This window comes from Nyctereutes procyonoides, unplaced genomic scaffold (genome assembly GCF_905146905.1).
Source record: "Nyctereutes procyonoides isolate TBG_1078 unplaced genomic scaffold, NYPRO_anot_genome, whole genome shotgun sequence".
Taxonomy (NCBI): domain Eukaryota; kingdom Metazoa; phylum Chordata; class Mammalia; order Carnivora; family Canidae; genus Nyctereutes; species Nyctereutes procyonoides.
The window spans coordinates 1,742,803-1,769,348 of record NW_026575043.1 but is presented as its reverse complement, the minus strand read 5'-3'; the positions used below and the strand labels follow the sequence as shown (position 1 = coordinate 1,769,348).

The following is a 26,546-nucleotide window of genomic DNA, read 5'->3' as shown; positions in this document are numbered from 1 at the left end:
CCTTCGATAGCTCAGTTGGTAGAGCGGAGGACTGTAGTGGGAGCTCGCGCAGCCATCCTTAGGTCGCTGGTTCGAATCCGGCTCGAAGGAGTTCAAGTTTTGCGGGTTTTTTTTTTGACCTCCACCCTGAAATGGTGTATTCAAGCTACATATACATATATTCTCGATGCTCATCTACTAAGACTATCCCGATGTACAGCGAGTCCAATTTAAACATTTTTTTTTCATTTCTGGAACAATGACTAACACCGCGCGATCAGAGTTCATTTCAGCCCCATACTTTCCATACAGGATAGCTGCGGGCCGCCGAGAAATACCGGTCCCTGACCAGGCGCAGCAGAGGCGGCCCAGCTGGGCTCGGGGTCGGCAGACGCGTCTCCGCTCTCCCTTCCCGCGATCCGGGACCCCGGCAGGAAGGCCGCGACCGGCGGGTACTTGGTGGAACACGCGCGCCCCCTGGTGGGCTCGGAGTCCCGAGTCTCTGGAAAGGGGTTTTTCCAGATGAAGAAGGCTCCGGGGTGGTATGAAATTCAGGGGCACTACTCCCCCTTCTCTGTTTACTTATGTAACTGTGGTTTTCTTTTTTCTTTTTTTTCTTTTTTTTCTTTTCTTTTTTAAAATGTAACTGTGGTTTTCAACCTGGCTAAGAAAGTCGGTGGATACAGAGTTACCTGGGCAGATTTTACAACGCGCCTTTGCTTGGATAGTTTGGAGATGGGATCTAGGCATTGGTAGTTTTAAAAACTTCCAGATGATATTACTGGGCTGCAAGGTTTGAGGACCATAGATACAAGACAAACAAAATTTTAGAATTGCAAATAACAGACAAGACAGGGAGATTGGCAGGATTTTCTACCCATTTTGGGAATTAGCTCAAAAGAGATTTCTCTTAACAATAGAAAGCATTTGCTTTTGGGTCAATCTCATTAGGATACATTAATCACACTTGTACCCCGTCTCAAAAATGTGATACTAAGCACCATGGAAGAGTTCTCAGCTACAAATATATTAGACCAAAGTTTAAAAAGCTGTGTGAGAATTTTGTCCTTGATAATGTTTTGTATTTTCCTTACCATGTTTCAGAACTCTTATTCTTTAATGATTCTCAAACTTTGATGTAGGTCAGAATGTCTCGAATTGGGGTAGTGGTTTGAGAACCACTCCCTAAAATGTATTGGAAACTACCCCTATTAAGGGCTGAAGGTTGGTCTAAAATGGTAGCTCCTGAGTCACTTCTTGCTTTTTGAAAACAAATTGGGACAAAAGAATAAAGAAGAAAAATGGTCCAATTTTCTTTTCAAGGATAATATTTGGGCTTTGGATGCAAAATTTGTTAGATAGTCCTGGTCTGAGCTTCTCCCCAAAACACCATAGAGGTCCTCCATCTCCCATAATTGGGCCATAGTCCAGTATACTGCCATAGTCCTGTATCAGTATCAGCATTATCACCACTCCCTCCAAAGACGACCCCAGAAGAGGAAAAATGCATGTTTCGAAAACAAATCTCCAACATACCTACATATTATCTGGCTCTTCACCATCTCATTAAGAAATGGGAATCATTCGTCACAGTTTTAAGAACTTCAGGTTGCCCTCAGTAGATGGGACATGTGGGAAATAGATTCTGAGAATGCAAATATTAATGCATAAATAAATTTAGATGTGTAAATCCACTTGGCAGACACTGATATTCAAATCTGCAAAACGTTTGAGAAATCCTCCATAAAGAACTTAGCCATGCCTACCCCAGCACTGTCCGAAAACAAGGAGACACCAGAGCATGGCTTTTGAAGGAAAGGCCATCCCTATTAGGGACCTGGCCAAGCTTTATGCGGGTCCTGTTTGAGAAAGCATAAAACTGGAGAATGCGGGCATCGATCCCGCTACCTCTCGCATGCTAAGCGAGCGCTCTACCATTTGAGCTAATTCCCCACCCGAGACGCCGGCGCGCCTTTCTCGCTCCCTTAGATACCTGCCTGGGGGTGATTCAGGAGCCACCTGGTCGTACTCGGCGCGAACGAAGCGCGAGACCGCAGATCAGTGGTGATGTTCCTCCGAGCCACCTACAACCTGCCCTGCGGGTCTGGATCCGGTCGGGAAGACCCGGGAGTGCAGGCGGAGTCCAGGCCAGGGAATCCTCAGAAACGCTAGTCTCAGAAACTGGGCGAGAGTTTAACCCTGGGTTCCTATCTGAGGAAACAGGGAACCGGAAGAAAGCTGCAGGCGCATCCAGGAGGGAAAACCAAGTTTCTCAAGCAACGAGGCGCAGCTTTGGCCTTCGCAGTAGTTCCCGACAGTCCCTGCACCCCTAATTTTTCGACTAGTTGACTCAGCTACCCCGAGAAACAGATTTTCCAAAGTCCCTACGTCTATCCCTGCCTGGCTTTTTTTTTTTTTTTTTTTTCCTTTTCTTTTTTAAAATCACCGCCTGTGGACACATGGGCACGAGGGGGCGCGCGTCCCAGTTAATTTCTTCTTCATTCTGGCTTCTGCAGTCCCTATTTTGATCAAAGGGTGTAACAAGTTTGTTTTTTTCTAAGGAAAACATTACTAGGATGCTTAGATAATTATGACTGCAGTCTTAGATGCAGAGTCTTTGCAAAAAGACAGAGGTAGTAGTCGTGTCTTTTACTTTTACTGGACCTATTGGGTACTAGGTGCTGGTTACTGTTGGGAGCTAGCTCTGGGGAGGAGGACTCGCTGGGCATTGCCAGAAACCCATCACATTCCAGAAAGCCATCTGAAGGCCTTCAACCAACATCCAAACCTTCAACTGTTTCTTGCCCTAATATCCCATTGTGGGAGACTTCCTCTTTTTGGTTTAGTGTTATTTTTACTCTTAATGACATTGAAAGCAAGTGATCAAAATTTAAATGGAGGAGAAACAACTCATTCAAGAAAGTGACTCTATGTCTCTATGCAGAGCAGGCATTTCTGAGATCCTTAAAATACCCTTTACATTTGTTCTTTTTTTTTTTTTCCTTTTTCATTGCAATCACGACTGATTAAAAGGGATGAATAACTTTCTGAGGGACAAAACCTTCCACCTACCTTCCTCCCCACAACTTAGACCAGAGAGTCCACAACTCAGGTGTCCTATGTGTGTGTAGAAACCCACCATTCGTTTCAAGATTTGGCTCAAGGTCAGCCTTACCCTGAATCTCTCCATCACCTGCGTGCTTTCTCCTTACTCTTCCCTGGACAGAATTTGCCTGGCAGCAGATGCAAGTCAGTTGGGCCTCCACTCATTTTTTCCCTCCCTATTTATTTTCCATGACTCTATTAGGGGTGCAGGTGCAGAATTTAGTGACAGGACGTAGCTCAGATCCATGGGGCCACTGGCACAACTCAGCTGGAAGTGACTGGTTTGTCTGGGGACTTTCAACTGTGAGCTGGGAGTGCTGGTTTCCAGTAACACCGAATTGGGTATTACATTTTCCAACACTCAGTTTCCACAGCTACTAAATGAAAATCAAGAATATTAGTTTAAAGTTCACATGGAAGCTTCACCAGTTGTTAAACCATTGACTCAACTCTAAGCTCTCTGCTCTGGATTGAGTTGTGTTCCCTCCAAAATTCAAATGTTTTTAGCTCTAATCCCCAATATGACTGTGTTTGGAATAGCAAAGTAATTACGGTTAATAAGATTGTAAGGTTGTAGGGCACTAACCCTGATATCATAGGGTTAGTGTCTTTATAAGGGGAGACCCTTATAAAGCTCACTCTGCCACGTGAAGACACAGCCAGGAGATGACCATCCACAAGCCAAGAAGAGTGCTTTCACCAGGAACCCAACGGCCATCACGTTGGCCATGGACTTCCAGCCTTCAAAACTGTGAGAAAAATTAATTTCCATTGTTAAAGTTACCCAGCCTGTGATACTTTGTCACAGTGGCCTGAGCAGACTAAGACAATAATCATTTTTCAATCTGCCTTGTGAGGCAGGAGCTGGGACTCTGTACACCACATTATGGAGGCCCCCCACCCCATGTTAGGCTTTACCAGGAGGAAGCTAGAAGAAGAATGCAAGCCTGGGAGCAGGGGAGAGTGGGCGTATACATTCCTGTTTCCCTTCTGTGGACTTCCTGTGCCTCATTACCCCAGTAATGAATCTAGCAGCACTCCGAAATCCTGTCACTTGCTGGCAACTTGGCTATTTTCCACTTGGTTTCAAGGCATGGACAGGACACCTAATAATGTCAAGAGAAACAGTCCACTTCTTAAGATTACTTTTCCTCTAGCTGTGAATTCTCTATCAGGCTAGAAACACTGAAAAAAAGTCACTAGGTCCTATTCTCTAGTGACTCACAGAAAAGGACCTAATGACTAAGTTCAAGAGCAACCATGTGCTTTCAACATTTCTAATAGGCATTGGTGAGTGCTGTTTGAAGAAAATTTTGGAATGTTTTCAATAATATAATTTTGTAGAAATTTTATTTTAATAAGTACAGATATTTTATACAGAAATCCACTTAATCTTTTCCTTAAATATATTACAAAGGAAAATGTATATATATTTGCTCCAGATAGTGTAGTATCTTCTCCATCTGTGTCTATTTCTGCAGCAGACGCAAGGAAACTGATGAATCTATGTTGAACTTCAACGTTGAATGATTGGACTTTGAAAAGGAATATTTATATCTCCATTTAATAATTTTCAGGATTTGCGTTTCATTTTAATTGCTCTACTATAATTACGCAATATAATATGAACCACCCAAACATCAACCAAAAAAAAATTTACACACATACGTGCACACACTCAACACTCCAAATTTTTCGCCGCTGGCATTATGAATACACACGATTTTCCCATTAGACTTTCAGAATGAAGTACTGCAGTGTACCAAAATGCCAGGGGCATTGCTCTGTTCCCAACCCAGAGATCTTCAGCCTAGTTGTCTGTATTCATGGCAACTATAACACTTACTGAACAAACTTTGACGCTTTTGAGAGAAGAAGAAGGAAGTCACCCAGAGAGCAGGAAGGAAGCCGGGTGTAACCCAGGGCATTACTCTGAGCTATGCTATTTCTAGGGTAAGAGGACATGGGATGGGTACCCTTTGGGTTTTTTCCTTGAGATAGACGTAAGTAATATCCTAACGTCTGAGATGTACAACCCAATGAATTTCATGTATTTCTAAAGCCATGGACCAGTTACCCAGTTCATTATAGAAGATACAGTCGGTATCTAGGAAGACAGCTCAAAGTTGCAATTTTAGAAGCGAATCTGAACGTTACCAACGCGGCAACCCTCCGGATAGACATTATTTCAGCAATCCTGCAAGAAGCCTTCCCGGGGTCCTTCGATAACTCAGTTGGTAGAGCGGAGGACTGTAGACGGAGTAGTGAGGCATCCTTAGGTCGCTGGTTCGAATCCGGCTCGAAGGACGACAATTTTGGAGATCCCGGCTCCTCCAGCGAAGCCGCCGTAACATTTAGACCCTTGATCCCACCTTCTGGCGCGTCTACAGAGGACAGGTCGCACTTTCCGCTCCAACAAGAACGCGAGCACCTCTCTGATTTACGAGCACGAAATACATCCGGGAGGGACTGCGGCCGCCCTGCCGCGGTGGCCTGGGAAGGGCGGCGGGTCTGCGGGGCACTTTCCCAGCGGTCTCCGTTCTGCTAGTCCGGCGCGAACCGCAACCTCTCTCTGCGCAGCGCAGCTCCAAGGGGGAGCGCCCCTGGGGAGTAGGGGCCCCCGGTTACCCTGGGGATCCCTGAAGGGGCCTGTTATTGGAGAAATTTCAGACATACCCCAAGGTGGGAAGTAGCATAATGAACTTCATTCGCCCATAGCCCTGGCGCAGCCACCCTGTCGGCACCGTGTAAACTAAATCCACCCCACCCCCACCCCCACCCCCACCCCGCACCCTGACCTCTGCACCACTTGGAGATGTGTTCTCATCTCGCCGGCTTCTGTGTTTCCGAGGAGCGGGTGTGAAGGATGAAAGAGGGGACAGGCCCAGCTCATTCCCTGCCCCCCTGCACACATCAGCATCAAGCTGTCCCCCTGCAGGCTGGCCGAGGCCCTACCTGGGGGTGGCCCGGGGCTGGGACGCGTTGGGAGAACAGTGGAGCTCAGACGTGTACAGGCCCAGCACCAGAACTAAAAGTGGAAACAAGTCAACCACCAGGTTTCCTCCAGCTTTCAAGCCACGGAAGTGCACAGGGCACAAATATGTGACGTGGTCATGTAACGTTGGTCAGTCTTTTCACTCCCAGTCTGGTATAAAACTCCACTTTTAAAAATTACCTGGATTGGTAATTTTCAGGAGCAGCAAGGAATCAGGAGAGTTTGGGTTTGAAGACTCGTGCTATAGTTTTCAGCCTGTTCCCAAAGACCAAGTGGCTGGGAGAAGCTACCAAGAAAAAAGGAAAACAGTCTGAATTCTGAGACAGTTTGGACGAGGGCGGCCACTATGGCTGATATGACTGGGACCTGGAGCAGGTGAAATGCCTCTGTCCGAGACTTTAAATTAAATCCTTTAAAAATTTTTTTTTATTTTTATAAATTAAATCCTTTTTGCTTGGAGTCCCAGCTCACGTACGCAGTGTCGTCTTGAAAAATTGCCATAGTATGTACAACTTCCAATCCAGATTTGTATTCGCTCCAGTGAAGTGGTTCTACTTTTAGCTCAACACATTTAGGAATTCCACAAAGAGCCTCAGCCTATGAGTAGGAATTATTTCAGAACACTTTCCTAGAACCCATTTCTTGGAGTAATTGGAAAAAAAAAAAAAACAAAAAAACCAACAACCCCACATCTCTTAAAGTGGTGTAAGATGACACTAGGCCAGCAGGTAGACTTTCCGCAAAATGTCACTGAGCTTTTTCATCACTCAGTGATATAACATGGACAATTGTTTTTTAAAAAAAATCTGAAAACTCTTACCATATATCTTGGCACAGTCCACACATTTTTGTTGAGTATTTTCTTAGGAGGTGAATAAGCCTTCTTAGTGGATTCAGATTTTCAGATTTCCTGTATATGTCCACCTAATAGGTTAAGTTACAGGGGAATAATGAGCATCCCTCATTATTGAGCCCCCTGAGAATCGTGTGGGCTCATAACCAGAAACTCTTATTTTTGTGTCATATAAATCATGGTTTGGCTAGTGGACTCCACTCCATCCTGGGACCCTGGCTGGTAGATCCTCTACAACTCAGATCATAAATTAGTTTGTCAGGGTGAGGGTAAAGAGGGACATGGTGAATTGCTCATTAACTCTCAAACTTCCAGAAGAGAGATATCATTTGTTAAAACAATTGTGTTGCATGGCCACATGTATTTCCAAAAGAGTAATGGACTATAATTCTACATATGCTAGAACACTGTGTCAGAATATTTTTAAAAAGCAGTAATGTCCTTTACAGCTCACCATATATGGCCATATACGGTACACTTGGCTTCTCCATGTGGGAGACAGCATGAAAGTCCATTACATCAATTTGCTGAAAGTCTAGGACATTTGAGTGCTGCATGGTGGTTCCTTAACTGATGAAGGATTTGCATTTGTTTCTGGCTGCTTTTCACACAAGCAACTAGGTAACTTTCCCCAAATGTGACATTTAGAACAACTAAAACTGTTGGATATAATACTGAAAACATCAGCTTGAAAAAATTGGAGATTTGAAAATATGGTTAAAACAAATTTGTGTAATTGTATAATACGTTAAAAAGAATAAGTACTATAGGCAGAAGAAATGAAAACAAGTAAATTGGGAATCTGTGCTAAGGAGGCTGTGTGCAGCAAGAAACCGACTGCTTAGCAAGACGTCAAATTGATGTTGAAGTTTTTGCATGGTTAGTTTTGTTTTTAATTACGTCTACTGCAATATAATTTAAACACAATAACATTCATTCCTTTTAAGTGTAGAGTTTGATGAGTTTTGAAAATTATATTCAATCATATAAGCGTGCTGCTTTGAGTCTGGCTTCCTCCACTGAGCACAATGCTGTTGAGATTCTTCCTGGTCGTGTGCACATCCATAGTTCATTCCTTTTTACTGTTCAGTCATCCATTGCAAGGATGTGCTATAATTTAGTTTATTCATTCACCAGCTGATGAAATTTTTTATTGTTTTTATTATTATTAATAGAACTGAGAAAATATTTACAATTACAGGCTGAATTACGTGCCCCCCTTCATATGTTAAAGCTCTAATTTCCAGGCCCTCAGAATGAGACTGTATTTGGAGACAGAGCCTTGAAAGAAGTTACTTACAACATTCACATGAGGATGTGGGGTGTGCCCTCACCCAATCTGACTGGTGTCTTTATAGGAAGGAGAGATTAGGATATAGAGAGAGAGACTAGAGGCATGGGTGTGCAGAGGAAACAAGAGGATACCCTTCTTTGGGCCAAACAGAGGCCTCAGAAGAAATCAGTCTGGCTGACACCTTGATCTTGGACTTGCAGCCTCCAGAACTATAACCAGAACTATGAGGATATACATTTCTGTTTAAGTCACCCAGTCTGTGGTATGTTTTTGTGGTTGTCCTTGCAAACTATCACGTGGCTATAAATATTTTGGGTATAAGTCTTTGCATGGACATGTGTTTTCATTTATTTGCAGTAAATATATAGGAGTGGGATTGCTGGATCCTATGGTAGGTGTATATTTAACTTTTAAAGAATCTACTGACTATTATCCAACATGGCTGCACCATTTTACATTCTCATTAACAATGGATGAGAGTTTGTTTCTCTACATCTTAGATGACACTTGGAACAGTTTTTTAAATATTAGCCATTCAAATTTGTAACTAACAAGACACAATTACATGTCCTACCCATGTTTATGGGGTGGGGATTTATCAGATATTATAAGAGGTGGGTGGAAATCTCAGGGCCCTCTTAGAATTCTGCCTCCTACAATGAGTGTGTCCAGGCATCTCATGTGGTTTTAATTTGCACTCCCCTCGACTAATGATGTCTATGTTTTCAGGTAGTTATTTGTCTCTGTATATCTTCTTTGATGAAGTATCTTTTGAAATCCTTCCTTTTTTTAAAAAAAATTGAATTGTTTGCCTCCTTTTTGAGTTGTAAGAATGCTTTATGTATTCTGGATAAAAGTCTTATCTATCAGGTGTTTGTCCTGCAAATATTTTCTCCCATTCTGTGATCTGACTTTTCATTTTTTTAGCAGTATCTTTTGAAAAGCAAACATTAAACTTTTGATGAAGTCCAATCTGTCTTTTTTTTTCTTTTACACCTTATATTTTTGTGTTCTTTGGTGTGCTAAAATTTTTTTGCCTAACCAAAAGTCACAGAGATTTTCTTCTGGAAGTTTTATCTTTTATATTTAGGTCTCTGATCAAAATAGAATTAACTATGGTATTGATGTAGGGTCAAAGATTTTTTTGTTTTATATAAATGAATGTCCAGTTGTACCTACACCAGTTATTGAAAGCTTATCCTTTCTCTATAGAATTAAACCTTGTCTATAGCAAAAACCAATCAATCGTATTTTTAACAAATTGTGGTAGAACAATTGAACATCCACATGCAAAAAAATGAATCAGAAAAATTAACTCAAAATTATCATATGCCTAAATGTTAAATGCAAAACTATGTTATTACTAGAAGATAACAGAAAATAATGTAGGTAGCTTGGGGCATGGCGATAATTTTGTGTGTGTGTGGGGCGGGGGTAATTTTTTAGATGCAACACCAGAGGCATGCTTCAGGAAAAAAAATAATTGGTAAATTGGACTTCTTAAAATTAAAAACTTCTTCAGAAAGACACTGTTAAAAGAATAAGAATAGAAGCCACAGACTGGGAGAAAATATTTGCAAAGGACAAATCTGATAAGGGACTGCTATCTAAAATATACTAAGAACTTTTAAAACTCAACAATAAAATAAACAACTTGGGCAAAAGATCTGGACAACTCAACAAAGAATATATATAGGTTGCAAATAAAGATACCTTACATCACATGTAATTAGGGAATTGTAAACTGAAAAACCAATGAGAAACCACTACATGCCTATTAGAATGGTCAAAATCCAAAACACAACACCAAATGCTGGTGAGGATGTTAAGCAACAGGAGCTCTTATTCATGGAGGCTTGTAATTTGCATTCCGTAAGGAATAATAATGTTAAGGATCAGTATCACCTGCTTATTGGCTATCTGTACATTTTGTTTTGTGAACTATCTGTCCAAATCATTTGCCTATTCATGGCTCACTACTCAGTTGTACTGAGTGTGTTATATATTCTGGATACAAGTCCTTTGTCACTTATCCCTTAAACATTTATCTAAATGTTTTGCATATATTTTTCCCAACCTGTTGCTTGCCTTTTAATTATCTTACATTCTTAAGCATCTTTTGAGATTTTTAAAGACTTTGATGAAGTCCAATTTATCATTTTTTCTTTATAGCTTACCTGTGCTCTAAGAATTTTTTGCTTAACCTAAAGTTACAAAGATTTTTCTTCTAGAAGTTTTACAGTTTTAGTCATTATGTTTAGGTTTTTGTCCATTTTGAGTTTTGTCCATTATACTGTGTAGGGTCTGAGTTCATTTATTAGCATGTGAATATCCACTTTTGGCATATTTTTCTGGACTCTATCTAGCTTTGTAGTAAGTCTTGAAACCAGGTAGTGTTAAATCCTCTTTCTTCTTCTCCTTCACAATTGTTTTGAGCATTTTATATCTTTTTCAGTCTATAAACTTTAGAATCAGCTTGTTATTTTTACAAAACTGCTCATTGAGATTTTGATTGGGATGGCATTAAATGTATAAGGAAGAATTTGCATCTGAAAAATATTGAATTTTCTGTTTAGAATGTATTGTTTTCATTGTATGTTTTGTTAAATTGATCTCTATAAAGATTCACGTTTTTATACACCTCTAAATGGTGTTTTATATTTCAAGTTCCAGCTGTTCAGTGTTAATATTAGAATACTTATTAATAAATAGAATTAGAATCCATTATATTTGTGTCCTGTACCTTTGGTAAGTTTTTTATTTGCAGTAGCTTTACAGGAGATTCTCCAGCATTTTCTCATAATGATTGCATCATATGTAAATAGAGATAGCTTTGCATTTCCCTTTCAAATTATGATTTTATTTCTTTCTTGATTTGTACTGGGTAGAACTTTCAGGGCAATATTGAATAGAAGTCAGGATTCAATATCCTTGTTCTAGACCTGATCTTAGTGGCAAAGCATTCAGTCTTTCACTATTAGATGTAGTAACAGTAGGGTTTTCCCATATGTCTTTCATAGGCTGATGAAATTCTCCTATATTACTAGTTGGCAGAAATTTAATCCATGAATGCACCCTTAATTTTACCATGTTTATTCTGCATATATTGAGATAATCATATAGGTCTTTTTAAGTCTGATAATAAGATTATATTGATTTCTAAACACTTTAACTTTTCACAAGCTTTAATTTTTTGGAAGTTTCTTTTCCCACTTTAAAAATTTAGGCAACATTTACATAAAACACTCCCTTTTTAGTGCCATGAGTTCTGACAAAATTATAGTCATGTAACCACAATGACAATGAAGATATAAAATAGTTATATCACACCCTCAAACTTCCCCATGTTCCTTTTGTAGTTAGTCCTTCCCCATACATTCTACTTTGTTATCTACTGACTTTTCTTTTAGTTTTGTGCTTGTAAGAATGTTCTATGAATGGAATAATACAGTACGCATGTAGGTGTATCTGCCTTTAGGATAATGCAGGGGAAATAATCCCTGTTGTTACATTTATGAATAGTTTGCTTCTTTTTTTTGATGAGATTCCACTGGAATATTGTCTGCAGGCTTCAGGAGCAGGCAAATTTGAGTCAGAACCATCTAGGAGTCAATTAGCTATAGAAACATTTCAGACTGAAATCAACTCTGCAATAGAAGTGGCTGAATCTCAGACAAGCACTTGTCTTGTCTGTGCTTAACCCAGCACTAGCTGATGAGAAAAATATGGAATCATCAGGCACTGGTTTGGAAGTTTACAAAAGACAGAAAAAAGAAAGAAATTTGGATTAGCTGCAAGGGAGGTTTCCAAGATGAGGAGACACATTGGAAAGGAAATGTCGTCCTATGTAATGAAAATCATGTCCATCTGTGTGTGTTCTAAGAGACTTAGGTAAAATTTAAACATTTTTTTCCAGTTAAAAAAGAAAGAAAGAAAATTGGGGAAGCTTTTACTTGAGAGACACGTGAACTTAGATCCTAGGTTTTGGCTGCTTTCATGCCTGTGGTGTTCAAGGCTCTGTCAGGACACTTGATACATGGAAGAGATGGTCTCACACAGAAGCTATTTGTTTCTCTAAGCCTTTTCTACTCCAGCTTCTCACAGTCCCCCCATATCAGGTTAGATTATTGGAAAGAAATGTACCAGACCACATATTCTTAGTTTCTCATGATAGGGAACTGAATAACTGAAACAAAAATGAATTATGTGTGGCAGATTTCTCATGCACTTTTTGAAGAAAAGTTTATTTTTTTCAAAAGCCCAGTTATGAAGTACTTTGATTTTTATCTTAAAGATTTTATTTATTTATTCATGAGAGACACACAGAGAGAGAGAGGCAGAGACACAGGCAGAGGGAGAAGCAGGCTCCATGCAGGGAGCCCAATGTGGGATTTGATCCTGGGTCTCCAGGGTCAGACCCTGGGCTGAAGGCAGACGCTCAACCGCTGAGCCACCCAGATGTCCCAGTACTTTGTTTTTTAATAAGAAATACTCTTTTAGGGATCCCTGGGTGGCTCAGCGGTTTAGTGCCTCAGCCCAGAGCATGATCCTGGAGTCCCAGGATCGAGTCCCACGTCGGGCTCCCTGCGTGGAGCCTTTTTGTGTCTCTGCCTCTCTCTCTGTGTGTCTCTCATGAATAAATAAATAAAATATTTTAAAAAAAGAAATACTCTTTTATAAATTTACCAGAAATCTTCTCTATAAATATATCGTCAAGAAAAGTCCATCCAGATGGCTTTCTGCTTTCTCCATCCATGTTCTGCCAGGAAGCCAAGTGCCGTTATAGGTGCTCCCTAGCAGTGCATGGCAGCATCCCTATGAACAAATATCTACATTTCTCTTTTTAAACTTGGGGACGGGTGATTCATTTATTTGCCTCACTGTAGTATTGGAGCCACTCAATTCGCAAACACACAGCAGCACACGCATAATGCCTCTGTTTTCGATCTAGTACATTTGTGTCTACACATTATTTTCATTGTCCTTCAAAAAGAATTGCAATGTTCTCAAAATGAACTCGGCAGTATGTGCACTTCAGGGTGGTAGATCCCTCTTTAACCGCGCTGTCTATATTTAGGATAAATTCTCATTTATTGGTTAAATAGAGCGGCGGTAAGCGGAAGGGACAGCAGGACAGCAGTAGAATTAAGGGTGATGGTCCTATCAATATTATACCTAAGCAAACAGGACATGGAACATGGGTGGTGGTGTTTTTTAAACACCTACAACAGGACCTCACCAGAAAATGGAGGAGAAGGGTCCTCAACACACCTGGCCCCAACAACTTACCTAGATAACTTTCAAATCATCCTGCAAACCTACAAATTCCATCTGAGATTTAAGGAGTGAACAGCTGGAACGCCACAGAGTGTAAGGATAGAAGGAACATTCCCCAGCATCTTAAAAGCCATCTACAAAAAGCCCACAGCAAATATCATTCTCAATGGGGAAACACTGGGAGCCTTTCCCCTAAGATCAGGAACACGACAGGGATGTCCACTCTCAACATAGTACTAGAAGTCCTAGTTTTAGCAATCGGACAAATAAAAGGCATTCAAATTGGCAAAGAAGTCACACCCTCCTTCTTCACAGATGACATGATACTGTACATTGAAAACCCAAAAGACTCCACCCCAAGATTGCTAGAACTCATACAGCAATTCAGCAATGTGGCAGGATACAAAATCAATGCCCAGAAATCAGTGGCATTTCTATACACTAACAATGAGACTGAAGAAAGTGAAATTAAGGAGTCAATCCCATTTACAATTGCACCCAAAAGCATAAGATACCTAGGAATAAACCTAACCAAAGAGTAAAGGATCTATACCCTAAAAACTACAGAACACTTCTGAAAGAAATTGAGGAAGACACAAAGAGATGGAAAAATACTCCATGCTCATGGATTGGAAGAATTAATATTGTGAAAATGTCAGTGCTACCTAGGAGAATTTACACATTCAATGCAATCCCTATCAAAATACCATGGACTTTCTCAGAGAGTTGGAACAAATAATCTTAAGATTTATGTGGAATCAGAAAAGACTCTGAATAGCCAGGGGAATATTGAAAAAGAAAACCAGAGCCAGGGGCATCACAATGCTGGATTTCAAGTTGTACTACAAAGCTGTGGTCATCACGACAGTGCGCTACTGGTACAAATACAGACACATAGATCAACGGAACAGAATAGAGAATCCAGAAATGGGCCCTCAACTCTATGGTCAACTAATATTCGGCAAAGCAGGAAAGACTATCTGCGGGAAAAAGGACAGTCTCTTTAGTAAATAGTGCTGGGAAAATTGGACAGCCACATGCAGAAGAATGAAACTAGACCATTCTCTTACACCATACACAAAGATAAACTCAAAAATAGATGAAAAATCTAAATGTGAGACAAAAATCCATCAAAATCCTAGAGGAGAACACAGGCAACACCTTTTTTTGAACTTGGCCACAGCAGCGTCTTGCAAGATACATCTATGAAGGCAAGGGAAACAAAAGCAAAAATGAACTATTGGGACTTCATCAAGATAAAAAGCTTCTGCACAGCAAAAGAAACAGTCAACGAAACTAAAAGACAACTTACAGAATGGGAGAAGATATTTGCAAATGACGTAACAGATAAAGGGCTAGTATCCAAGATCTATAAAGAACTTATTAAACTCAGCAGCAAAGAAACAAACAACCCAATCATGAAATGGGCAAAAGACATGAACAGAAATCTCACAGAGGAAGACACACACATGGCCAACATGCACATGAGAAAATGCTCTGCATCACTTGCCATCAGGGAAATACAAATCAAAACCACAATGAGATACCACCTCACACCAGTGAGAATGGTGAAAATTAACAAGACAGGAAACAACAAATGTTGGGAGAGGATGTGGAGAAAGGGAACCCTCTTGCACTGTTGGCGGAATGGAACTGGTGCAGCCACTCTGGAAAACTGTGTGGAGGTTCCTCAAAGAGTTAAAAATAGAACTGCCTTACGACCCAGCAATTGCACTGCTGGGGATTTACCCCAAAGATGCAGGTGCAGTGAAAAACCGAGATACCTGCACCCCAGTGTTTATAGCAGAAATGTCCACAATAGACAAACTGTGGAAGGAGCCTCGGTGTCCATCGAAAGATGAATGGATAAAGAAGATGTGGTCTGTGTAGACAATGGGATATTCCTCAGCCATTAGAAACGACAAATACCCACCATTTGCTTCAACGTGGATAGAACTGGAGGGTGTTATGCTGAGTGAAGTAAGTCAATCAGAGAAGGACAATCATTGTATGGTTTCATTCATACAGGGAATATAAAAAATAGTGAAAGGGATTAAAGGGGAAAGGAAAGAAAATGAGTGGGAAATCTCAGAGGGGGTGACAGAACATGAGAGACTCCTAACTGGGAAACGAGAAGGGGTAGTGGAAGGGGAGGTGGGCAGGGGGCCTTGATGGGATGAGCACTGGGTGTTATACTATGTTGGCAAATCAAACGTTAATAAAAAATATACAAAAAAAAAGAATAAAGTAAAACAATTTAAGAAAATAAAAACCTAAAACAGACAGTAAAAAGCACAAAACTTAATTATTTAATATATCTCTATGATCACCACTCCATCCGTTTTAGAACATTTCTAGCATTTTTGTTCACCTTATTTAAAAATAGTGAAAAACCACTGAGATAAACACTATTTAAAGTATTCTAAGAAGTTGGTAGAGCAGAGGACTGTAGATGTTTGGTCACGTGGGCATCCTTAGGTCGGTGGTTCGAATCCGGCTCGGAGGACTAAGCCTTTGGAAAGGTTTTCATTGATGCAGCAAGTCTGGACCCTTAATGAAAGTTAAGAAAACTTGAGCACAGTTGGGCAGGTTGTCGTTTGTGCTCACAGATGAACTCGTAGGCCTGAAAATAACAACAAAAAGGATCCTCAGGTTCGTACAAAAGAAGCTGCTTATGTAAGACAGGGTCTCCTGGGAGACTGACTTTTCATGAAGTTTTGGAAAGGGTCATGCGGAGTCTGGAGAACCAGAAAGCAGGCTTGGCCCAAGGTTTTTATTTTGGAGGTCCTTTTGGATGGCCTTTCTGGGCTCTCTGTTGATATTTAAGTGAATAAACATTTTATTGATGACAACTTCAAATACACACAGGTGGAGAAAACAGCACAAATTACCATCATAGGCATCACACCTGTACAACTAGCATCATCTATTCCCCTTCATGCCCCCTTCCCACCCCCGACCTTGTGAAGCAAAACCTAGACGTGCTCTCACTTCATCCACCGCCGCTCCGTGTTTTGAAGAGGTAAAGACTATTATTTTTTTAAATTTTTAAAAGTTTTAAAAATTTTTAAATTTTTTAAAAAATATTTACTTACTTATTTATCCGTGAGAGATCCACAGAGAGGCAGAGACACCGGCAGAGGGAGAAGCAGGCTCCCCGCAAGGAGCCCGATGTGGGATTCAATCCTGGACCCCTAGGATCTCGCCCTTGGCCAAAGGTAGACGTTCAACCACTGCGCCGCCCAGGCGTCCCTGAAGACCTTAGAATTAAATGCGGGACCGAGTCTGTATCTCTTAGCGCCCCCATCCTTCCTCCAAAAAAGCAGCGGCGGGCAACTGATAGAAAATTCCGTTATAAAATTAATGAAACTAGTGTAAGCACCGGAGAAGTCTGGCTTATTCGACCTTTCGCCCGCTGCATCAAAGAGCTAGACGCCGTGTTCAGGCAGAAATACACTGGGAGGGACGCCTGGGTGGCTCAGTGGATGAGCGCCTCCCTTCAGCCCAGGGCGGGATCCTGAAGTCGAAGAATCGAGTCCCACATCGGGCTCCCTGCATGGAGCCTGCCTTTCTCTCTCTCTGTGTGTCTCTCATGAATAAATGAATAAAATCTTAAAAAAACAAAAACACAAAACACTGGGAGAGCCTTCCCCGTGCCCCTGCTGCAGTCCTCCGGCTTCGTGTGCGCACACGTCCGTCTCAGCGGGATGGGAAATTTTGTCCGGCTGCAGCGAGGGCGGGTTTATATTATCCTCACACTCGCCCGGGGCCCCTTCTAGAAAGCCGGCTGCACGGCCGTCCACTTTGGTAGCCTCGGAGCTTTGCATTTGGCCCTGCAGCAGGTGCAAAGGCGAGGGCGCGGGGGCAACCGCGGCGCCAAGAGCAGGTGAACGGCGCCCCCTCCCGGACGGTTTCTGCGCCACAGGAGAGGTCTCGGAGGCGGTTGGGAGGGGGCTGGGCGGGGGTGGCCGGGAGCCAGGCGTGAGCATCGCGGGTCCCGCGGTTCCTTACTCCCGGCCTCTGGCAGGGCAGGGCCCAGGGGGCCAGAGTTAGAGCAGCGCGACGCCCCGGGTCGCCAGGGCCGAGGGGACACAGGAAACCATGTGTTCGTAATATCAATATGAATCACGTGTCAATACAAAGGTATGACAGGCGCCGAAATAACGTTTTTAAAACCAGAAAAGTAACCGTTGCACATTAACTGTTGCACATTTTTTGGTAATCTTATTCACAAAATCAAATTTATAATTAATATTTTAAAGCAAACAAAAGGTTTTACACTAAATGAGGTCACAATTGAAATCTTTAAACTTATCTAAATTTCCAAAACGTGTATTTTCAAAGCTAAACTACATTTCCAAAACCTAAAGACATCCAGAGCTCGAATTCTCAAAAAATAATTGAAACGTCAAAACTCAAGACAATTTTAAAAACTGAAATTTAAGTCCACTTTGAAAGGTGTATCATCTCCCAACCGGAGTCTTGCCCAGGTCCATAGGTCAAATGGGCTGATCGCTAAGACACAGAAACCTCGCCCGACTTCCCAAAGCTTTCCAACGTATCCAGAAGAGGCCGCCTCCTGCGTGCTTCCACGTAGCCGAGGCGTTCTCTAGGGTAAGTGACCCCCGGGGACCAACTCCTCCACTCCCGCCTCCCCGTTGCCAGCCGCAGCCGGCTTCACCATCTCCAGCCTTTGATCCCGCCTTCCCGCTTCGAATCCAGCGGCCGACCAGGCCCCCACTTCCGCTTGCTGCATCCAATCTGGTCCTTCTATGTACTATGGCGTCATCTCCCCGCCCTTCGCCGCCGGCCGGCGCACGCGGTGTGCGGCAGACGGCGCGGCGCTTTACGGCTGTCGTACGTCTCATCTGCGCTAGCATGGAGGCCGAGGAGTTGGAGAAGGAAGTTGTGGGGCAGGAGCCTCTGGAAGGGACAGATCAGAAAGCAGAGGCAGAGGAGGAGCAGGAGGAATCTGAAGAGGCGGCGTGTGGCGCCAAGAAGCGGGTGGTGCCGGGTATTGTGTATTTGGGCCACCTCCCGCCCCGCTTTCGACCTCTGCATGTACGGAACCTTCTCAGCGCGTTCGGAGAGGTTGGACGCGTTTTTTTCCAGCCCGAGGGTAAGAGCGCGGGCCCTGGATGTTCGGGAAGGGGGTGGGTTCCCTAGCGCGGAGCCAGGGCGCTGCGGGGGCACGGGGCTCCAGGCCGGCGCCCGACTCCCTTGGTCATCAGTGGAGCTCTCACCTTTCAGGAGGCGGGATCGGGGGTGAATAGCTCAGTAACACACAATGAGTAGTTCTTGCTTGGATAGTTAACTTGGGCTTGTGTCGATTCCGCACGCCCCCGTTTCCTGAACCGGATTTGCCAGCTTGTTAATGAGTTCACCCTGAATAAAAATCTGAGGCTTTTTTTTTAAAGATATATATTTTTTTGATTTTTTATTTATTTATGATAGTCACAGAGAGAGAGAGAGGTAGAGACACAGGCAGAGGGAGAAGCAGGCTCCATGCACCGGGAGCCCGATGTGGGATTCGATCCCGGGTCTCCAGGATCGCGCCCTGAGCCAAAGGCAGGCGCCAAACCGCTGCGCCACCCAGGGATTCCCCTGAGGCTTTTTCAAACACAATGGAACCCATCACCTCTGCCCTCGTGACCTGAGTCTAGAAACAGACTCAGGACAGGTGTATGGCCAGGTGACCCCGGCTTTCGTCTGAGCACTGGTTGAGTTGGGTTTGGGGGCGTGTGCGAGTTTTAAATAGAATGTCCAGAGCCGATCTGATGCAGATGTTGACGTTTGAAGAAAAGATTGAGTTTGACGTAGGGAAATGGCGTACGGGGAAAGGCCTTGCGGTGGGTTCCTGGCCCTAGGGGTCGTAGATGAAGTTGACTGGGTGCCACGTCGGCCTCCTAAACCTGCTGTGCCTTTGGTTCACAGACGGGTTCGTGAGGCGCAAGAAGAAGGCAGTGTCAGCCTCAGCCACAGGAGGGAAAAAGCGGTCCAAGTACAGCAAGGACTACACCGAGGGCTGGGTGGAGTTCCGGGACAAGCGAGTAGCCAAGCGTGTGGCGGCCAGTCTTCACAACACGCCCATGGGAGCCCGAAGGCGCAGCCCCTTCCGTTATGACCTATGGAATCTCAAGGTGAGGGGGGTTAGGCTCGCCTGCCGCATCTCACTCTTTCATTCCTGAGAATGCATTCCTGACATATCTTACCTGGATCTTTTCCTGTTTTCCTGTCCACAGTACCTGCACCGTTTCACGTGGTCCCACCTCAGCGAACATCTTGCCTTTGAGCGCCAGGTGCGCAGGCAGCGCCTCAGGGCCGAGGTTGCCCAGGCCAAGCGTGAGACTGACTTCTATCTTCGAAGTGTGGAACGGGGACAGCGCTTCCTCGCTACTGATGGGGACTCTTCCCGCCCAAATGGCTCCTGGAACTTTGCCCAGCGTCCTACTGAGCAAGAGCTGAGAGCCCGGAAGGCAGCTCGGCCCGGAGGAAGTGAACGGGCTCGCTTAGCTAATGCCAAGGACCAGGCTCGTTCCAACCGAGGGCTGCTTGCCAAGATCTTTGGAGCTCCACCACTTTCAGAGAGCACAGAGGAACCCTCACTAGTCAGGGACTCTTAAAAGGGAGAGAGACCCTTTCTATCTCCTGGCCCTGCTTCCTGTCTACATGATAATGACTACTCAGGCAGACATTTCATTTCTAAGACCAGGAATCTCTAGTGGGTGCTTAGACATAGACGTCTTATGGATCTCTGGTCCCCCCTCCAACTCCTGTTGCCTGGCTGAGGCGCCTAATTCATACTAGCATGAGTATGACTAACTGCAGATTCCTATTTTGTTTGATTCTTGACTATCTGCTTCCTGCCCAATAGGCTCCTCTAAAAATCCTACTTTCTGGGCCTAGGAAGAGCCTTCACTTCATGCTGGAGTGATAATATCTAATGCAGAAAGCTATTTTACTAACTGTTAGGTGAAGGGCAACAGCAACATCCTTTCTATTTAGATAAGATTAACAGGGACGGGTTAATGGGGTGGGACTGCGTTGGGAGCCACCTTCCAAATGTTTGTATAGAAAAGAAAAAAATGTGTTTGTAGTTTATTGGAAATGGGAGGTGTTTTGTAAGTTCTGACTTCTATCTCTTCATGTCCTGTTCACTCCCCTTAACTTCATCCCCTGGTCTCAGAGACACCATTCCTCCCTGACCCCTCTCAATTCAGCCTGGGACCTTGTCTGTCTATCAAATTAATTTCTTAGCCCATTTTATCAGTTATCTAACCCAGCATTTACTAAGTCACTGTATGAGGACACAGGAATGGTAGGTAATATAATACATGGCCCTTGGCATTAAGTTATAGACCACTAGAAAGGGACAGATACATAAGAAATAAATATACAGAGGTACTACAGGCATCATTGTAGATATATATAAGGGATAAAGTAGGGGCCATGGGAGGGCATGGTTGACTCTATCTTGGATGGTAAGCCATGCTTAATATGGAGCTGATTCTGAATCACAGTCTTCCAGAGATGGATCACTTTCACCAGGTTTCTAGATCATTCCTGAAAAGTGAATTTAAAATCTAAATTAACCTGGTTTAGTCCTGATGTTGGAAACAAAGCTCCATGGATGGAGTGTTTGGTTCAAGAAACCATTGTAAAGGCAGACAAAACCTAGGAGGTAGTCAGGCCCAAATGATGCCCCTCAGGGGCACTTTTATGAATTAAGGCTTAGATGAGGGAGGGTTCACAAACAATATTCAAAGCAGCTCTGGAGGCCACAGAGTCTATGTAAGCCACGAAGAGAAGCTGAAAAGTGAAGTGTCACGATAAACTAAGGAATTAAATGATAAAAACAAACATTAAAACTGGGCAGGGTTCCTGGCTGGATCAGTTGGTAAAGCATCTAAATCTTGATTTCGAGGTTGTGAGTTTGAGCCCCATGTCAAGTTTAGAGATGACTTAAAAATAAAAAATCTTGAACAAACTGATCAATATCTAGTTTTTTAAACTTATAGGAAGTAGTAGAGTGTAATAATTTGGATTTTGCTTGTGCTATTTAATTTTTTTCCCCACTATGCTTAATATAATTACTCATTTGTTCTTTGGGTGAAGTGGATTAATCCACTTATTTGGTTCTGAAGTAAAATTTTAGTCATGCACTTGTTTTGAGAGAATAAAAATGACCATACAGTAAAAAATGTTTGCCTGGTGTAACATTTTCCACAATGCCTATACCGTTCACACGCATCAAACAAAAATGTGTGTAATGTTACAGCCTCAGTCTTATAAGAACTCCATACCCTTGTTTCTGTGTTCATTTCTTGTGAGTTTGTTTCATGTGGATTGTTTCTTTGGGTCCTAATGTCTTCCACCTGAGCCAGAAAAATCCAGTGTCAGAATTTGATCAGCTGTTTATGTACTCAGAATTCTAAGTGCCCATTGCCACCTTTGCTAGATAAAGAGAATATCAAGATTAGGAAACTTCTTTCCCTTAGGTTGCTAACAACTTAGAAAGTAAAATACATATAGGGCTTAAGTATTTGAAATAAACTTCTCAGGCTAGGTGGCATATTCAAGGTCAGCATCTCAGGCTCCCAGTCAATAGTTTTGCATGATTAGCTCACACCTACAGTCTGGTAAATTGGATAATTCACAGGTCCAGTGAGAAATGAAAATAAAACGGGTGGAAGAAAATGAATTTCCCGAGGAAATGTCAGCTTGATTCCTTGGGGACTGAGCCCTTTGAGGGCAGGAAAATTCCTTTTTCACGTTTACTATTTTATTTCTCTCTCTTTTTTTTAAAACTTTTTCTATTTATTTATGATAGTCACACACAGAGGGAGGCAGGGACGTAGGCAGAGGGAGAAGCCGGCTCCATGCACCGGGAACCCGACGTGGGATTCGATCCTGGGTTTCCAGGATCGCGCCCTGGGCCAAAGGCAGGCGCCAAACCGCTGAGCCCCCCAGGGATCCCCTTACTTCTCTTTTAAATGTTGCCATGAGTGACCCTGACATAGGTCAATTTTGTACAAATGCAGTACTTCTATACATTTCCAGAAGCGGACTCACAGACTAATTTTGGTAGCTAATGTCAAAATGCCTTTTATGAAAAGTGCAAGAGACCATTTTGGGGATTACGCGAGGAAACATGGTTTGCAAAAATACCAGTGCCTGGAAGCCAGGTGCTCCAGGTAGAAGCCTCAGCACTCCTCGCTATCACCGACGTGGGGGTCCGACCTGAGAACCCGACTGAGGGAGAGGCCGGGCCAGCTCGGTGTAAGGGGCAAGCTTTGCAGGACTTTGGCCAAGCGCCCGCTGCTGCCCTTCTCGGTGTGCACGCTACCGGACGAACAGACGCAGGTACAGGAGGTGGTATCTGGAAACAAAGTCAGCAGCATCAGGTGCAAAGGACGGGTTTGCGCTTGTATCTGAGGGCACCGCCAAGGGACTCGGCAAATCCGTAATCACCGAGCAAGAGAATATGACGCGTATCTCCATTCTCAATTTTCATTTAATTTGTGACAATGGTCAGAAACAACCTAGTCAGACAAAATATCAGAAGTAAAACCACTACGCGAGACCCTTAAATAGCAACCACCGTCCCTGGGTGGGCTCGAACCACCAACCTTTCGGTTAACAGCCGAACGCGCTAACCGATTGCGCCACAGAGACGCCGGTGACGAGCGGTCCCTCCTCAAACATGATCATTTCATTTTTCCAGTTCAGACTGATATTCTACGAGTGTAGTTTTCGTTAGGACTATATATGGAAAAAAAATGTTCCCTTGTGATTTTTTTTTTTTTGTTCCTATGTTTGTTTTCAAAACAAGTTTTGGTACTACAAGTCTTACTCGTAGAGAGGAACCTCGGAATACCGATTAGGCGGGGAGCAGGGCGCAGGACCTCTCTTTACCCGAGTGTGATACCATCAGAACAAGGACATCCGGACAGAGTTTATTTTCAGGCCAAAAAGAGAGTTTTCGCTGACACTTGAGTTGATAGAGCAGCCCCTCTAAGGATTCTGTATAGATGAAGATAGCAGTAAGAGCGACAGAAAGGAAAACCACTTAGGGGAAAATCTAGAGGCTCATCAATGCATCCTTAAATTATCAAATAAAAGTGTGCTTCCTGGGCAACAGGAGATTCTCAGGTACCAAAGTGGCAGTGCAGAGCTATCTGGCTAATTGGAAAGAGAAAAACAAATCTCTACAGAGAGGAGACTTACCTCTCCACTGAAACTAGGGATCAAATTTAGCATCATTAACAGCGGCACAAATTAACACTGTGTGCTTCCTGATGAAGTCACAGGAAGTACACAGCACATGATATTCTGCGAAAAAGGATTAACTTGGATGCAATCAGATCTGTAGACAACTACTAGCCTTGTCGCTTCATTAAGCTATTGCTGTGTAACAAGACACTAAAACGTCAGTGGCTGTGTGAGTCACGGTTCTTTCAGAAAAGCTTTTAATGAGAGATAAATCTCTCCTCTCTACCTCAATCCCTCTCTTTATAGAGATCTTCCTTCTATATCTATTTATCAATCTGTCTCATGGGGATGCCTGGTTGGCTCAGCGGTTGAGGTCTGCCTTCAGCTCAGCGGTGATCTCTGGGGCTGGGGGCCTGAAACCGCACTGGGCTCCCTGCAGGAAGGCCTATATCTCTGTCTCTCTCTCTGTCTCTCATGAACAAATAAATAGTGTAGAGCGGGCCAGCAAGCCGGAAACTCAGGATTTCTATGTCACAATCTTGAGACAGGATTTCTTCTTCAGGAAGAAAAGTAGTGAAACATTAAGAATTTAAAATGTTGGTTGAGTAAAATAAGATATTGGAGATTTCAAGGTCAAAAAATCCACTTAAGGTCCTCAGTATAGACTTTGAGTGTTTTTGGAATACAGAGTGCATAGAAAGGTCTGGAAGGTAGTGCAAAATTGACATTGATATGTCCCTAGAAAGACTCCCCAGCTGGGAGCAGAGGTGGAGGCAGGTGATCACAAATATTATGATGCAATGCATTTTTCTTTGCTAGGAGAATAATGAGCCAAGTAATGTACTATTTTGTCTTAGATAAAGCTTTGACTCAGAAAGGTTGAGTGACTCGCGCAGGGTAACACAGGTGGACTTCGTAATCCTAAACTCTGAACCAGTAAGCTCTAGTATATTTCCTACTACATCATGACAATGGGGAGTATTTCAAAGAGTTTCTGATCTAGGGTAAGAATAGTGTCATGTAAGTTAACCTACTGGCTAGTGTCTGTCTACCCACACTTCAAACTAACGTATCTGGGAAATGGAAAGCTGAAACACTTGCCTCTTGGGTTAAAATGTGCTTAGAAATATCTGTTATTGTGATCCCACATCAGAGAGAAGTCAATTAAATTCTTGTGATACGTCAGCGCTATTAACAGAGGCAAAAGGCATTTCAAAGGGAATAGGAATTTTTGACGAGTGAGATCAGATTTCTGTAATTCTCCATCATCATATCCCAGTGTAAACCCTTCTGTTCAGAATCCAATTGAGCCTTGGTGAATTCTATAGCCACATCCTTAAATGTCACTGTTTCCTTAAAAGCCAAACAAATCCAGGGATGCCTGGGTGGCTCAGGGGGTGATCCCAGATTAGGGATCGAGTCCCACATTGAGATCCCTGTGGGGAGCCTGCTTCTCCCTCTGCCTATGTCTGTATGTCTCTGTGTCTCTCATGAGTAAATAAATAAAATATTTTAAAAAACAAACAAATCCAGAATTACCTGAGGGGCTACAAGCCCAGGGATGAATAGAGTGTAGAACAAAACAAAAACAAAGCAAAGCGAGATATAGTTATGACAGAATAAAATATTCTGAGTCAAGACAAGCCAAGTCTATTCATTCTTACTTTGTGTCTAGTACTGTGTTTGAGTCTATGCCAGATACAAAAACAAAGAATATCAGTCCACAAGAGATGGGAAATTTTACATGTGTAATAATTTCAAAATGATATAGCACATAAATTGTGAACTTCTCTCGTGTCAAATAAATAAAGTCTTAAAAAAGAAAAAAAAAAAAAAAGAAGTAGAGGCACCTGCGTGGCTCAACTGGTTAAGCATCTGCCTTCAGCTCAGGTCCTGATCTCAGGGTCTCTATTCCTCACTCAGTGGGGAGTCTGCTTCTCTCTCTCCCTCTGCTGCTCCCCCTGCTTGTGCTCTCACTCTGTGTGTAAAATAAATAAAATCTTCAAAAAAAAAGGAGAGTTACTAAAAGAACAAAAAGACAAGCCATAGCCTGGGTGGAAAATTTACCAAAAAATCCACACATAATAAATGGTATCCAAAACAGGCAAAGAACTCTTAAAATCAACAGCAAGAAAATAATTTAAAAATGGGCAAAAGATCTAATCAGACACCTCATCAAAAGAGGTGTACAATGGCAAATAAGCATATGAAAAGATGCCCCACAGCCTATGTCATTAGGGAATTGCGAATTAAAATAACAATGAGATACTATTCCACACGTATTAAAATAGTTAAAATTCAAAACACAATAGCACCATGCTGGTGAGAATGTGGCCCAAACGGCCCAACGAGAGCTCACATCCGTCTCTGGTGGGAATGTACAATGGTACAGCTACTTTGGAAGAATGATGGTTTCTTACAAAGCTGAACATAGTCTTCCCATGCAATCTAGCAATTGGATTCCTTGGTATATACCCAGAGAAGTTGCTATGTCAACACAAAAACCTGCGCACAATGTTTCTTGCAGCTTTATTTGCCAAAACTTGGAGGGAGGCCACCAAGATGTCCCTCAACAGGTGAACAGATGAACTGTGGTGCATTTGGACAGTGGAATATTATTCAGCACTGAAACGAAGTGAGCTATCAAGCCATGAAAAGACATGGAAGAATCTTAATGCATAAGGCTATAGACCATAGGATTCCAACCCTATGGAATCTGGAAAGGTAAAACTGTGGAGACTGTAAAAATGTCAGTGGTTGCTAGAGGTTCAGAGTGGGAGGGAGGGATAAAAAGGTGAGGCACCAGGGGGCTTGTAGGGCCAAGTATCCTG

The 26,546-nt window shown here is 42.8% G+C and overlaps 1 protein-coding gene and 4 non-coding genes across 5 annotated transcripts; 3 read left to right on the top strand and 2 right to left on the bottom strand.

The window, feature by feature from the left end:
• On the top strand, nucleotides 1-90 carry TRNAY-GUA (transfer RNA tyrosine (anticodon GUA)). The gene is given in 2 exon segments: nucleotides 1-37; nucleotides 55-90. It is a non-coding gene; the product is annotated as a tRNA-Tyr (tRNA).
• A 1,769-nt stretch (nucleotides 91-1,859) lies between these two features.
• TRNAA-AGC (transfer RNA alanine (anticodon AGC)) lies at nucleotides 1,860-1,932 on the bottom strand. Its single transcript has one exon. It is a non-coding gene; the product is annotated as a tRNA-Ala (tRNA).
• Nucleotides 1,933-5,303: 3,371 nt separating this feature from the next.
• Nucleotides 5,304-5,391, top strand: TRNAY-GUA (transfer RNA tyrosine (anticodon GUA)). Its single transcript is given in 2 exon segments — nucleotides 5,304-5,340; nucleotides 5,356-5,391. It is a non-coding gene; the product is annotated as a tRNA-Tyr (tRNA).
• Nucleotides 5,392-18,343: 12,952 nt separating this feature from the next.
• Nucleotides 18,344-21,494, top strand: ABT1 (activator of basal transcription 1). Its single transcript, XM_055322081.1, has 3 exons — nucleotides 18,344-18,622; nucleotides 19,438-19,643; nucleotides 19,746-21,494. The coding sequence occupies exons 1-3, from the start codon at nucleotides 18,382-18,384 to the stop codon at nucleotides 20,124-20,126; spliced, it is 828 nt and encodes a 275-aa protein (XP_055178056.1). The 5' UTR covers nucleotides 18,344-18,381; the 3' UTR covers nucleotides 20,127-21,494.
• A 1,610-nt stretch (nucleotides 21,495-23,104) lies between these two features.
• Nucleotides 23,105-23,178, bottom strand: TRNAN-GUU (transfer RNA asparagine (anticodon GUU)). Its single transcript has one exon. It is a non-coding gene; the product is annotated as a tRNA-Asn (tRNA).
• Between the last annotated feature and the right edge of the window lie 3,368 nt (nucleotides 23,179-26,546).